The following is a 14,205-nucleotide window of genomic DNA, read 5'->3' on the forward strand; positions in this document are numbered from 1 at the left end:
TAGCTGTGGCAAGTGGATGGGGCATCTGAATATGTGTGCTTTGAAAGTGTCCAGGACGAAGCCTGTGTCCGTGCAGAACCTCATGGTGCTGTGCTGTATGCGCACCATGAGGGTTTTTGAGAGGTGTGATAGTTTCACTGGGCTGGCACTTGGCTAGCAGCCAACACAGCCGTTCACCCACTTCCCCCCCACCCCAAAAAACAGGGGAGAGGATTGGGGGGGGGCAAGGATAAGGAGGCTTGTAGGGTGAGATAAGAACAGTTTAATAATAGAGAGAAAACGTAAAATAATACTATTAATAATATTAAAATAGTAAAGATAATAACAGTAACAAAATATGCAAGTGAATGACACCCAGTGTTCTAGCTCACCCCCCTCCTGACCGAGCCCGGCCCGTTCCCAGATAACCATCCCGGAGGAGTGACAATCCCGAACCGAAACCGCAATCCCGGGAGAGCGAGAGCCCGAGCGAAAGCCAGAGAGAGCTGAAAGAGGAAGAGACACTCACTGATATACTGGACATGATGTGATATGATATGGAATATACCATTGGCATATCTAACTGTCAATTAAGTTTATTAATTTAAATATTCTTCTCCCCCCCCTTAAATCTTGTGCTTGTGGACTAACAGAACACAAAGTCCCTCACTTCCAGTGACAAAAATGTAAACATTGTTACGTTATCAGTGTCTCTCACAGAGAGTCCCAGGCTGAAAACTCTTCTTCTTCTGAAAAATATCACTCTTCTAATTACTAAAAAGAAAAACCAGCTCTATTTCAGCTAAAAACCAGGACAGGAGGCATCTTTGTAACAGCACGTGGTGAAGTTGGCTGATTTTTCTCAGCTGTGAGATTTTGATCTTCAGCATTGTCCTCTGGCTGCAGACATGGTGAGGCCAGCAGCTCTGACTTGCTTTCCAAGGTCAGGCAGTTGCCAGGTAAGAGATGTGCTTACCCTCTCTGGAGTGTCAAACCCATGTCTCCACGTGTGCCTGAGCTGAGCATCCCTGGGTGTGTGTGTGAACCTCTGGTTCCTTTCTCTGTCTCCGGCAGCAAGGCCCTGGCTGTAATTTGTGTGCTGGCAGGCTTTGCTGTGTTGCTTGGATACCAGAAGGAGCGCAGCCCCGCTACAGCGGACCCTCGGCACGAACATTCATTCAAAGGCCAACTCGTGCAGAGCAGCTTAGCAAGATGTCATTTTAATTGAGCTGCTTGCTGGCTCGTGCAATTGCCTTTTTCATTGTGACTTATAAAATGCTTCTGTAATCGCTCTTGGTGCAGAATTAAGTTTTGCATAATTGCCTTCACACTAGATCTTGAAGCGTTTTTGTAGGGCAATAGTTAAAATACTGAGTTACCCTGTCTGCGTGCACCAAGGGAGCAGCTGCTGTGAGGTGATGGAAAGCTTGGTCAGATTTTCCAATATTATTTTGCAGCAGCCTGCACCGAATGTAGCTTCCCTGTGTAGCTGTCTGAACTGGCTTTGTATGGCTCTGCTTACGTGGTCGGCTCATCAGCGCCTAACCAGAGGCATTCTTCCTGCTGTCTTCCCCGGGGTCTTTCTCAGTTCAGTTGTAAATCATCTGAGTAATGGTGCCTTCAACCTGTTCTTTCTGAGCAAGGATGGAAAAGGAATAGTAGTAAACCAAAAAGTACCAAGGGAATTTTATCCTTGTTGTATTCACTTTATTAAAATGAGGAAAGCAAGATACCAGAGGGGGAGAGGGAAGCGGCGCTGTGCATCCATCCTCAGGGAGTCCTGCAGAGCCTGTCTGTGTCGGGTGAGCTTAACTCACTCCTCTTGCCTTTAGCGTGCCTCTCTCGGTTCATGTGAGGTGACGGTCAGACCCATGCAGTGTATTAGACCTCCCCTCCAAGAATATCATTAAACCAGGAAGAGGAGAGCAGAAGTGCCTCAGGAGGGACAAATGATTTAATAGCTTCTGCACTATGCCTTCTTATGTATTTAATCAGTGGGTGATGCTTATCACTACTGGAGACCTGAGCCCAGCCTGCTCCTCCTGCCTAGCAGAGAGACCCCTGGGCTGGTGGGAGCAAGTGTTTTCAGGAGTGGGGAGAGTTTCTTGCTTCAGCCATTGCAGAATATTGATGTCCCCAGAGTGCCTCTCTTTGCCTCCTCCGTGCTTGTCCACAGTTCGACCCACTCACTAACTGACATGTGGATAAGGAGGGTCTGAATATCTACAGCCCCTCCGGTAGCCAGGAAGAGCTAGGAGAGAGCTTCTATTTGCTTCCATTGTCATGGTCTAATCTTAAGCTAGTCACCTCAGACTGCAGCCCAGCACTGCAGAACAAAATGAGGGATGCCAGCCTGGCAGTCCTGCTCTGGGGGGCTGAGCTGGCTGTTCGAGCCATTCCTTTGTGGGCACTGGAACTGCCAGGAGCAATCTGGGCTCTCTGTGCAGATGACATCCAGATGTGGGCTTGGTAGTACTGGGATCTCAGCACTCTGTGCGACTGACTCCAGGCTGTGGTTGGAAACTTCTCCCAGTGTTTACTGCTGGTGGTCGGGGGCCCTCTGACATTGTAAGCAGTTCCTTGGTTGCTCAGAAAAAATAGCTCTTCTGTTTTTGCTGAAGCCTTATCTGACGGTTTTGAAGTGTGAGGTTTATTTTCCTCTTGCTCTGCCTCCTTACTCTGAGCTAGCAGCTTCAGTATTGCTCATGGAAATAAAGCTGCCTCCTCGCTCCTCAGCCCCTCCAGCTTGTTTGTGCCCTCTGGCACAGCCTGCCACCATGGCCTGCAGCACCTGCTCCTGCTTCCCCAGCCCTTGTGAGCAGCAGAGGAGGAGGGGACCAGACACCCTGTGGCTTTCCATGCTCATCTCAAACAGGCTTCATCAAAAAACTCTCTTTCTGGGCTCTAAGACATGCAGAAGCACTGCAGTGCCATCTTGTTCAAGTTAAATAAGGGAGAATTTCAAGCTAATAAATAAGAAATTAATTAGTACAAGCGGTGCACTCATTTGCTCAATATCAAGTTCATCTGGCTTTCCCTTTTTTGCCTTTGGTTTGCAAGGCAGGGTGGGACTTGTAGGGGAGACACCAGAAGGTGTCAGGCATGGTGATGGATCCTCCTGCAGCTGGAGGAGAAGCACTTGTGAGTCTGATCACTGGGACAGCTGGGTGCTAAGACCTGCTTGGGCCTCCAAGAAAGCTGGGGAGGGACTTTTCATAAGGACAGTTAATGACCGAACAAGGGGAAATGGGTTTAAACTGAAAGAGGGCAGGTTTAGATTAGATATTAGGAAGAAGTTTTTCACTGTGAGGGTGGTGAGACCCTGGAACAGGAAGTTGTGGATGCCCCCTCCCTGGAAGTGTTCAAGGCCAGGCTGGATGAGGCTTTGAGCAACCTGGTCTAGTGGAAGGTGCCCCTGCTGATGGCAGGGGGGTTGGAACTAGATGATCTTTAAGGTCCCTTCCAATCCTAACCATTCTATGATCAGCGTTGGAGGGCTGGTCTGGTCAAACAATTGATGCTGCCTTTTACTTCTGAAACTGTCTTGGTTTGTTTCAAACTGCTGTGGGCTCTGCAGGGCCTTGCTGCACTGACTTATGTTTGGGCTTTTTTCCTTTGGGGCTCTGAGGAGGAGGGTCTCCCCATGTCCCCTGCCCGCAGGGGTTCCTGCGGCTCTGGGTCCTTGTTGGTGCTGCAGGGATGGGGCACGGGGCAGGGACGGCAGTCCTCTCCTCACCTTGCACAGTCGCTGCCTGTCAGCTTAGCAAAGGCACCAGTTTGGTTTTTCCCCCCCAGCTAAACTCACCTTGAAGCCAGTTTAGATGCAGGTGGGTCGAGGTCCTCGCAGCATGTCCTTTTGCCTCCTGCTCAGCTGGCTGCAGTTCCTAGCCCTGGTGGGAAAACTACTGGTGGCAAGTAACCTGAGCTCACCTGGCCATGGGGAGCCAACTGCTGTCTAGAGGGTGCTATCGGATGCTAAGACCTATTTCTAGACATAGTTGAAGGCTGGAGCCTCAGTGCTGGCACATGGAAAGACCCTGCTCCAATTATTTATTAATAATAATTAAAAAAAAAAAGACAGGAGAGAACAGGAGAGAACATTTTTTCTAAAGGCTGCTGCTGGCAAAAAAACAAGGTGAAGGGCTTCAGGTCTCTCTTCTGGCTGGGAACTGCTCTGTGCTCTGCAGCAGGGGCACCTGTGTAAAATGTACTGGGGGAGAAGATGCTGGGACTTCTTTGTGGGACTTTTTTGATATTAGAGTTCACCAGGAGGTGGGGAAAAAAAGCGCAAACAAAACACAGAAGAGCTTTGCTTGAGTCATTGTGTGAGTGTGCAGATTTAAAGAAAACCCATCCAGGTTGACTCAGGCAAACACCTTCACTAATTCTCCCCTTTTCAGCTGAATAAGGATGCTACTCCTTGTTTGCACACACCCCCCTGTCCCCCTTGGAAGGTCCAGGTGGTGGCCGGAGTGCAGGTTTTGTGTCCCAAATCTTGATTGTATTTAAGTCCTGGCTCTGAATGTCTCCCACGTATCCAAGGCAGGTTGTGCCTGAGCCCAGGTGGTGAAGGCAGTGGAACTAGAGGAAACACAACAGCCTGTGGCTCAGAGGACGGTGCACTTGTGTTGACTTGTGGATCCGTAGGAGCTGCGTGCTGGCATGGGAAATCTGTCCCTTTCTCCAGGAGGCTAGCAGTACTGGTGTGCCCAGGAAAGCCTACTTGTTAATAGAGCCATACTGGTTTAGCCCAATGGCCTGTCACCTCCAAAGCACGTTGTATGCTTCGGGCCCAATTCTTCTCTCACTACTTTGACCCAAGCCTGTCTCTTTCAAAATCGGCCTCCTGGGGTATGAGAGCAGAATTCTTTAGTTGCCTGATACACAGAGCCCTTGCTGGCAGGGCTCTTTGTCCTGGGGGGTGCAAGAAGCTGAGGTTGAAGGACTAGTATGAGGCTGCAGAAGAGCTGGGAGTCAGGGTGGGCAGGGTTTGGGAATCTCTGAGGGATGGGGACATGCTGTACCACCCCATTCCTATGGGACCCTGGTGGAGCTCTAGGTATTGTCCTTGTGCCTTTCCTGGATGTGGGGTAAGAGGAGGGATACTGGGGCAAGAGGTGGCCAGACAGAAGATTAGCGTCCCTCTTGCATGATCTCCAAGGAGATCAGCATCCCTCAGTGCTGTTTTTCTGCTGCTTTGATTTACACAGAGACCTGTGATCGAGAGGCCACCGAGCTTCCCTTGCAGCTGCTTTTGCCCTCTCCTGCTCTGCGCTGCTTCTCTATTGTGGCACGTAATTTACTCCCTGACTCTCCACCCTGCAGTTACAGTCCCAGCTCAGAAGTGTGATTACAGCTGCGGCATTGCTGTGTCACTGCCTTTTGTTTGCCACAGTACAGCTCTCCTTGGGCAGAGCAGAAAGGAAAAGAAATAATAATGATGCATGGACAGAGGGGAAGATCTGATGTGCCTTTCCAGCCCGTTTGCTGTGTATTTCATCTCTGATGGGGACTCTCATTAACTAGTCACGCAGCAGAAGCAACCTGTACCTAAAGGTTAATTTCCACAGCGGTTGTTGCTGGGTTATTTGATGGTGGGTAATTTCCATCCTCAAAAGATTCTTTTTCTCCTACCTAGTATTTAACGAGATTAAATTGCAACTTCTCTGAGAGCTTGTGTGTATGTGTGGCAGGTGGCCACCAGAGCTTTGTATGGACTTAATAGAAAGGCGCTTGGGGAGCAGAGAGAAAACCCTTTCATAATGAGGGGGAAAAATAGTGGTGATGTTTGAAAGCTTCGTAGGTGTTAATAAAAGATACTGCTTTTTCAGTTACACAGAATGATAAATATAATGGGCTTCTGCAAGAATCTGTCTGTGGGACACAAATTATTGTAACGTGACTTTGATGTACACAGGATGCTCCTTTTAAGGCCTGGAGCAAGGTGACCTTTTAAATGAGGTGACTGTGGGCTGAGTTTTCCAGTTGATAGTGTGGTGCTGGGCCCCATTCTGACCTTGCAGTGCATTTATAATCTCAAATTCTACCGATGATGTGGGGTTTTTCTTGGAGAAGCTTGGAGAAGCTTCCCCTCCGCTGAAGGGAGCGGAGCCATTTCCGTTCCGTGTCGGTGTAGATGATTTTGGGGTGAGCTTTGGCAGTTGCTGCAGGGTGCTCGTGTTTGATGTAGGTGGGGCAGCCGATGGGCAGCGGTGGGCGCACGCAGTATGGGCTGGGTGAGGGGTTGTGTGTGTGGTAGGGAGGTCTGTGCTCTGCTCCACACGCTTGTCCAGCCTCACTGTCGTACAGATAGTGAAGTGTGCCCGGAGCTGGGCTCATAGCGTTGTCTCTTCCTATAGCCTCTAATACATTTTCTCCAGACTGCTAAAGCTGATGACATCTAGTGCTGAACACAATTAAATATGTTTGACATTGAATCAAACAGCTTCCCTGTGGCTGTTCTGAAAGATTTTTTTGCCCATGTGTTTTTCTTGCAATTTTTTTTTTTTTTTTTTGTACAGACAATTTAACTCCTTTCTCTTGACCTCAGCTTTTGAGCAGTTCATGAATCTTTTACTAGTGGGCTCCTGTGTTCACCTGGAGGGCAAAAGTTTGAATATGTGAAATGTAACAAGTGTCAGGTGGGTGAAATAGCCCCTTGAGAAAATGCTTTAGAGACAGATGAGAGCCACCGTATGCTTTTTCTGCATCTCTGTAGGGAGAAGAAGTGAAATGCAGGGTTTGAGTTGGGAGTCGGCATCCTGGGCAGTCACACTGGTGGTGAGGTGGGGTGTGAGGCTGGCGAGAACCAGAACCGAGCCCAGATTATGTTCTATGGCATTGGTACAAAGGCTTTTTGAGTTCTCAGTTTCCCAGCAGCTGCTGGGCAGCCGTGCTGTGCAGACAAGGGAGGAAGGCCGGCTGCAGTCACATCCCCAGGCACCTCAGCTGTGCAGTGGCTCCTGTTTCACTGCTGTTAAAGACCTCCTTTTTGGGCACAAGGTGGGGGGAAGAGGGGGTGCTGGAGATCCCCAGAGCAGGACCCTGGTCTGAACCAGTCCCGCAGCTCCAACCTGGACCGACCCTGCTCTGTTCTTCAGGCTGCCCTGATGCTGTCCTGCCAGTGCTGCCCTGATGCTGTCCTGCCAGTGCTGCCCCTCAGGCCGGTGTATTTTGTAGTGGCACTGCCCTGACTGACCATCTTGACCATGTCTGCTTCCAGGGATGGCTCTGGGGTCACAGCAGGTGCCTTTGGCTGGAGTAACCCCAGGCTGGGGCATCTTGCCACATCCTTTTCTGGTCATCCCTCCTCCATTCATTCCCCAGGCGTGGGTGGGAGTCTCAGCTGCAGAGGGGAAGGGCACCTGCTGTCCCAGGGGCTGGGTGTCAGCACATGGAGCCAGGGTGAGTTTCAGCTGTCTGGGGATTAGCAGCAGGGAGCCGTGTGTAACGTAGGTGCTGACGCAAACCTGCTTGTGTGAGGGCAATCTCAGTCTCTCCTCCCCCTGGCACAGGCCAGCAGCCTCCTGAGGAGATGATCTGGGACCTGTGCATAGTTCCTCTCTGAGATCACCTACTGCACTGTTACTGAGATCACCTACTACGCTGTTACTGAGATCACCTACTACGCTGTTGCGGAACTCAGCCCCGGCCTCTGCACGTGGTGCATTTGAAATGGCCAGTCAGTGATTCAGGGGACATGTTTTGCTTTTTAAAAGTGTTTGTTCCTGACCATGTCTCTGTGCTTATCTAATTAATGATCCACCTGGGAGTTTTACTTTGTTCATCTCAGCAATGCCTTACAAGGGTAACATGCAACAACATTCTTGTATGAGGAGTGGCTGTGCTGTGGGGTGGTTTAGAGATGGAAAGGCAGAGTGTTGCCCTGGAGAGGAATAAATTCAGATTTTTTTTTTGTACTGTTTGAAGGTGTGGGAAAATGAAGATCAATAACCTGAGTCATGCCAAGCTCCAGCAATGAAACAGAGGGAAACACTGCTCCCTTTTAGGAGCATAGGAGTTTGATGTTGGTATCAAATGTGGGAGTTCCCACAGATCTGGGGAGGGTGGTCTCTCTTCTGACTGTTGTGGTTTTTGTTTTTTTTTTTTCCTTCCCCCCAAGTGTGGTTAAGAGTCAGGCCCTTCTCTGCCTGAACCACTGCACCTTACTCTTCAACCAGTGAAATGGGCTTTGGCAGCACTGACTGTTTCTGGGGCACAGTGAGAATAAATGTGTGTTTGCAAGAAAGCACTTGTCCTGGCAGTTAAAAATCCTGCTAAAGATGCCTTGGAGGTGTACTTGTGCGTGCTCCCTGCCCAGTGCTGTTGTTGCCTTGATGCAGTGCACACCAGATACTTAACGAATGGACAGCCCTCCGTGGAACGATTCCCCATCAGCTTTAAAACCCACTTCTCAGGGAACTATTTTCATCATGTGGTGCTTGGAATTTACTGCAACGGCCGCTATGGCTCCCCCACCGGCCGCTATGGCTCGCTGGGTATGAGCAGGCGATCAGATCTGATGGACAAACCTCTAACTTACCGAACTCTGAGCGACCTCATCTTTGAATTTGAAGACTCCTATAAAAAGTACTTGCATTCAGTCAAAAAAGTAAAAATCGGATTGTATGTCCCACACGAGCCACACAGCTTCCAGCCTATTGAGTGGAAACAGCTGGTCCTCAATGTGTCCAAAATGATGCGCGCAGAAGTCAGGAAGGAGCTGGAGAAGTTTGCCAGGGATATGAGGATGAAGGTAGGTCTGTGTGCCTGGGAGGTGGACTTAGAGGTGGGTGTGCCTAGTCCCATCCTACAGAGGCTGGTCTTGGTCTGTGTCAGCAGACAGACCCTGGCCTGAGATAAAGGTGGTGTTGAGTGTGGTGGGGGTGCGCTTACATCTGTCTCGCTGGTTCTCCCACAGGGTTGGTGTGTTTTCAAGCCCTTACAGCTATTTCTTAGTTCAACGATCTCCCCTTCAGCCTGGGAAACACTTGAACCCACACTCATCCCTGTCCCTCAAGGAGCTATTGACCAGTTTGCTTTTGTTACTGACTCTGGAAGAAGGTGGCTGGGAAGAACCAGTGTGCCTGGGGCTGGAGCTGGTGGGTGGGTGGCCTGGTCACAGGTAGAGATTTCTGCTCTTTGCATCTGAGCTGCAAGGGCTGCCATGGGACAGCTGTGTCAGTGGTGGCTTCTCACAGAATCACAGAATGCTAGGGGTTAGAAGGGACCTCAGGAGATCATCTAGTCCAACCTCCCTGCCAAAGCAGGTTCCCTACAGCAGGTTGCACAGGAAAGCGTCCAGGCGGGTTCTCCTTGCAGGGCATGCGGGTGGGCTGGCCCTGTGCCACCTGATGCCCACGGCCCTTGGCTAAATCATAAATTAGGTTACATGGGAAGGGTGAGGAAAGTGAGTCTTTGACAGGCTGGTGCTTCCCCGCTGGCTGCTTGGACTGATGAGCCCAGAGGGAAATGACCAGGAGGCAGGGCAGGCTGCCAGAGATTTGGCTGCCCTTGGGGATGAGGGGTGTCCCTGACCGTGCCTCCGGGGCTGGCGTGGGTGAGGTGCTGGTTGTGGACATGGTGGAAGGGGATTTGGTGCCTTTCCAGCCTGCTGCTGGCAGCAGGAGCAGAGCAGGTGTGTTGCTAAGTATGGGCTGGCTCTTGGGGAGAGGCACGCGGCATCGCATCCAAGTTATTCTGGGTTCTGGTCCCCTGCCCTGCTGAGGAATGGTTCCTACGTGGCAGCCGCGTGCCTTTTTGGCTGCGGCACCTGCCCTCTCACCCTGACCTTGAGGAGAGTGTCACCAGTGGCATCATAGACCTACGTCCTGCTGCCACCTCTCCTGCCCTGCCAAGGAGTTTTGAGGAACAGCTTGTACCATGTGGTCACCTTAAGCACATGCGCTTGATTACAGATGTAATGAAGCTTTTTCCCCTGCCTTCTCTCTTCATGAAAGTCCGTATAGGTGGATGACTTGCTGAACTTAGTACTTGCTTTTGATAGAGGGACGAGCTCTGTGTGTGTGCTGAGCTGTGACATTAGGTCCAGTCCTTGTAAGTGCCTCAAGGCCAGGACCACAGCCCTGAACGCCTGAAGGCTGAGGGCCCTTGAGCTAATTCAGAATTTGAGCCACTTGATTCAGAGGGCTCCTGTTGTGAGGGGGCTGATTTTGGAGGATCAGGTCTTAAAAATAGCCCAGAGTGTAAGTGTCGTGCTGATGGACTTCTGAGGTTGGAGGCCCTGGGGGATGCAAGTGTGTGAAGGGACAGGAGACCTTCTCAAAAGTCCCACTCTCGCACTGAGTTCAGCTACCAGCCTGGGAGGCAATTGCCTCTGTTTGCAGAGAGGAAAGCTGTAGAGGGTGATTTGGCTGTGTGAGTTCCTTCAGCTGAGGCTCAAAGCCATTTTTCTTATCCCTTGCTGTTGCCAACTCTGAAGAAAGCTGTGGATGAGACCTTTTTTCAGTATTTAGCTGGGAACTGAATTGGTGACACCAACTAGTTTTTGCAGGAGGGCCCTGAACAGCTATCACATGATAACAGCCTTAGTTCCTCTTAACCTGGGCAGGGTTTGAATAAGCCCCAAGAGACTGAAGGCTCTTTGTGTGCTGTCCCTGCTACTGTATGAGGCCCTTTATTTTTATTTTTTATTTTCAGTGAATCATTAAATGCCTTTTCCATCCCTCCCCCATATCTTGCAGATTCTGAAACCCTCAAGTGGCCATTCTCTGATGAAAGAGAGGTCACGGGGTAAGTCGTTGTCCCCTCACCGAAGGCAAGCCAGCCCTCAGAGACGCACATGCAGAAGAGACAAATCGTGAGTATTCCCGCTGCCATCACTGGTGGGTCAGAAGTGGAGGGTGATGACATGCTATTCTGTGGTACAAAACTTGGAGGTGCATGCTGGTGTAGATAGGAAAACTGCACCAGGTATCTTGGTTGCCTGAGCAGCTCCAGAAGCCACCAGTGCTGCTGATGTCCTGGTACTGCTGTGCTTACTGCTGCCTGACAGCCCCTCCGTGTGGTGCCCTTGGAGGCCCCGATGGCCTTTGCTTGGTTAAATTCTGCAGGGTGGTGAGTGACTGTGAAAGCGGAACCATGGGTTTCGCCTTGTCATTTTTCAGTCTTTATACAGTCCACTTTCTGGAGAAATGAAGCTAGCCTGGCGTGCAGGGGACTTGTACAAGAGGGAAAGTAGTTTGGTCACATTTAGGGGTGTTCAGATATAGGTATTAAAAACAAGAGGATGTATCTGGTGGCGGTGGGGGGTGCCCTGCTGTCATGGTCACCAGAACAGAAATCAGATTCTCTGTGATAAGCCTTTGTACAGAGCTGTTCCGATGGAGTGTTTTCTGCTGAGGACTGTCTGACTTGGGGATGGTGAAAAAGTAAACCTTCTCTCTTCTTGCCAAAGCAGAAACATCATTTGTGTTGTATTCTTTGATTTTAATCAGCTTTAAAAAAACCCAGATCACTTCCCTTGTGCACTGCAGCTGATAGTTTTTCTTTAACCATGTGGGGAAGGATGGACTAACTGCGTGCAATACCTCTAAATGGATAACACTGAGCTTCCAGATCACAGGCTTTTTACAGCCACTGGCAATTCAGGCTGCCATACCTCAGATGTGGAAGAATTGAGTTTTAGCTGTACTGCTTCATGCCAGGAAGCTGACAACTGTGAAAGCCTACACGTAACCCAGATTAGTCACATATTTATGATCATTGCTTTTTAAATAGGCTCCAGACTACTGTCTCAGCAGTTATTTATTTATTTTAAAGCAGCTAACAAAGACATTAGACTAACCTTCTAAAGATAACTTCAAGATACTTTAGCAGCAGATGATTTCACAGCAGGCTTTTATTTTTACATGTGAATTCACACTCAGTCCACAATGCTGTACTCTGGGCATCATCATCGAGAGCTCCTTGTTTAGTGCACGGATAATTATAGTTGTAATGGGCTCAGCTACTCCAGGCTTCTTCACCTCCTAGATTCACTTTGAGGGATGGTTTCATCGTTGGGTTTTGGATAGTGCTTCTGCAGTTGCTCGAGTGGATCATGTATGTCTGGAGAGAAGAATGAGTCTTGCTGGGCTTGGAGACTCGCTGGTTTCCTGAGGGAGCTGCTGGGCACATGGCTGCTCTGCAGTGGCTGGTTCTTGCCTGGCAGCTTTGCTTTTCCAGGACAGAAAGACAAGTGAAGTACTGGTGGCCTTGCAGTGGGTTCAGCGCCTGTTACCTGCTTGGTGGTTCTGCTGTGTTGCTCTGTGTTCTAAAATAAACCCTGCGTAAGTCCAGGACCTTTGAGCACACCCAAGAAGCTGCTCTCTGTTAGAAAAGTGATGCCAGGGAGAACTAGATTCCTGATGTTAAAATCATGCTTCTGTGCAGTGGTGCTGGTGGCTTGAAGGCTGACTGTGCCTTTTGCCCTCACAGGAGTGATGCAGCAGAGGAGTGTGCTGCTGTACGGAGTTCCTGGTTGGTGATAAAGCCTTTCATTTCCAAAACTGGTATCTGCTGGTTTCTGCAACAGGAGGTCTCTGAGACTTAAAGGGGGAATGGCATCCCTTCATCAGGGATGAGCTGAATGACTGATACCAGCATGTAAAGGGTTTGACGTGAGGCAAGAAATACAAGAGGGGAAATTGGGTGTTTTCTTCCCCGTATTAATGGATCTCTGAGCAGCTAGTTGCAGTGAGAGGCCTTTGTGTTACAGCAGAGGAAAGACTTTCAGGCTTGCTAGGCTTTAGGCTGAAATCCTAGCTAAAGAATGGCCATGCTTCTCAACACTGTTTTGTTTCTTTGTGGATCTCTTGCTCACATGCTGTAATTACAGCTTTTTAGAGCTTGCAGGGGAGGGGGGGAGAAGTGTTTTGCTGTAGCGTGAGCTGGCAGGGACAGAATAACACATCCATTTGAGAGGCTTCACCTCCTGATGACAAGCTGTTATTACAGCCTGCTTTTTGTCAACAGTAAAATTATACGGGTCTGCTGGGAGAAATCTCCCAGTGAAAAATACATGAACTGGAATGGTGAACTGGAATGTCTTTGGATTGTTTCTGAAGGACAGAGGTTGAAGTGGTGCTTAAGGACAGCAGTGGATTTCACAGCCTCAACCCTTTACCTTCTCATCCTGGTTCCTTACTAGTTTGTTAGGTAAATGCTGGTTATGGCCACTACCCAGCCCACGACAGTGTTTTAGCCTGGAAATCCAGCTGCAAGGCAGAGAGGGTAGGAGGTTGCAGGACACGGGTGGCAATGCAGTAAGCAGTACGTGCCTGTCTAGGAGACTGGCATGTAGACAAATTGCAGCTCATTAACTGAGCTATGTGACAGTCCACGCGCTCCTAACCCACAGCTGGTGTGATCAGCTAAGGGGGGACAGGGAACAGGATGAGTAAGGAGGATATAAGGTGCTGTGCATCTGTCCGGTAAGTCTGAAGCTTTACTGTGTCCACTTGTCCATCCTCTGAAGTCCCAAACCAGGAGGGTGCAGTAAATTCCAAGCCACTGTGCTGGAACAGGCAACGCAGTGCTTCATCCTCAGTAGAAGTGCTTGGAGCTGGAGGGATTTGGGAGTGTTGATAGGAGTTTGGAAGGGAGCATCATGCAGCAGCCTGAAGCAATCTCTGCTCCTAAATGTCAGTTTACCAGATCTATTACTTCTTAATTTCATGCTGAGGCTTAACCACATGCATGCTCTGTCAGTGTGACAGCAACACTGGCCTCCTGTGCTCCTGGCCTAATTTAGCTGTTGAAAGGAATATTCTGTTAGTCCATTATAGAATCATAGAATGGCTTGGGTCAGAAAGGACCTTAAAGATCATCTATATTAAGATGTGCAAGGGAGCAGGATTATGTTAGGATTATATTATATTAGGATGTGCAAAATCAGGCAGACCTGGTGCAGATAATTCACGAATACTGTGTACCCAGCAGCTATGCACACCTTATTCTTGTGCTTATCGTCACGGCACTTTGGACAGGAGGCATGATCTGATGGGCCAGTGCAGCAGAGGTCCCTTGCTTCAGAGGGGATGTCTGATGTCAGGTCATTTGCCAGCCAAGGAGAATAGGAGCTGCAGTGCCTTTCCTCCAACAAGTTCTTGCCTTTTCCTAAAACCCTCAAGAGAAACATTAAGGAGGACAGTCTGTAGCTACAAGTTAGAGACTGGTCATGGAGTGGAAATGCGCATGTTGCCATGGGTTTGCAGTGACTCCCCA

General features: G+C 49.5%; 1 protein-coding gene across 1 annotated transcript in view; it reads left to right on the forward strand.

The window, feature by feature from the left end:
• Positions 1-14,205, forward strand: part of VASH2 (vasohibin 2) — a 30,189-nt gene that overhangs the window by 13,864 nt on the left and 2,120 nt on the right. Inside the window, exons 4-5 of the mRNA XM_010164014.1 lie at positions 8,332-8,734; positions 10,683-10,798. Of these exons, the coding sequence (XP_010162316.1) occupies positions 8,332-8,734; positions 10,683-10,798 (519 nt within the window). The remainder of the gene's footprint in view (positions 1-8,331; positions 8,735-10,682; positions 10,799-14,205) is intronic.

The sequence above is a fragment of the Antrostomus carolinensis genome, unplaced genomic scaffold (genome assembly GCF_000700745.2).
Source record: "Antrostomus carolinensis isolate BGI_N321 unplaced genomic scaffold, ASM70074v2 scaffold12253, whole genome shotgun sequence".
NCBI lineage: Eukaryota > Metazoa > Chordata > Aves > Caprimulgiformes > Caprimulgidae > Antrostomus > Antrostomus carolinensis.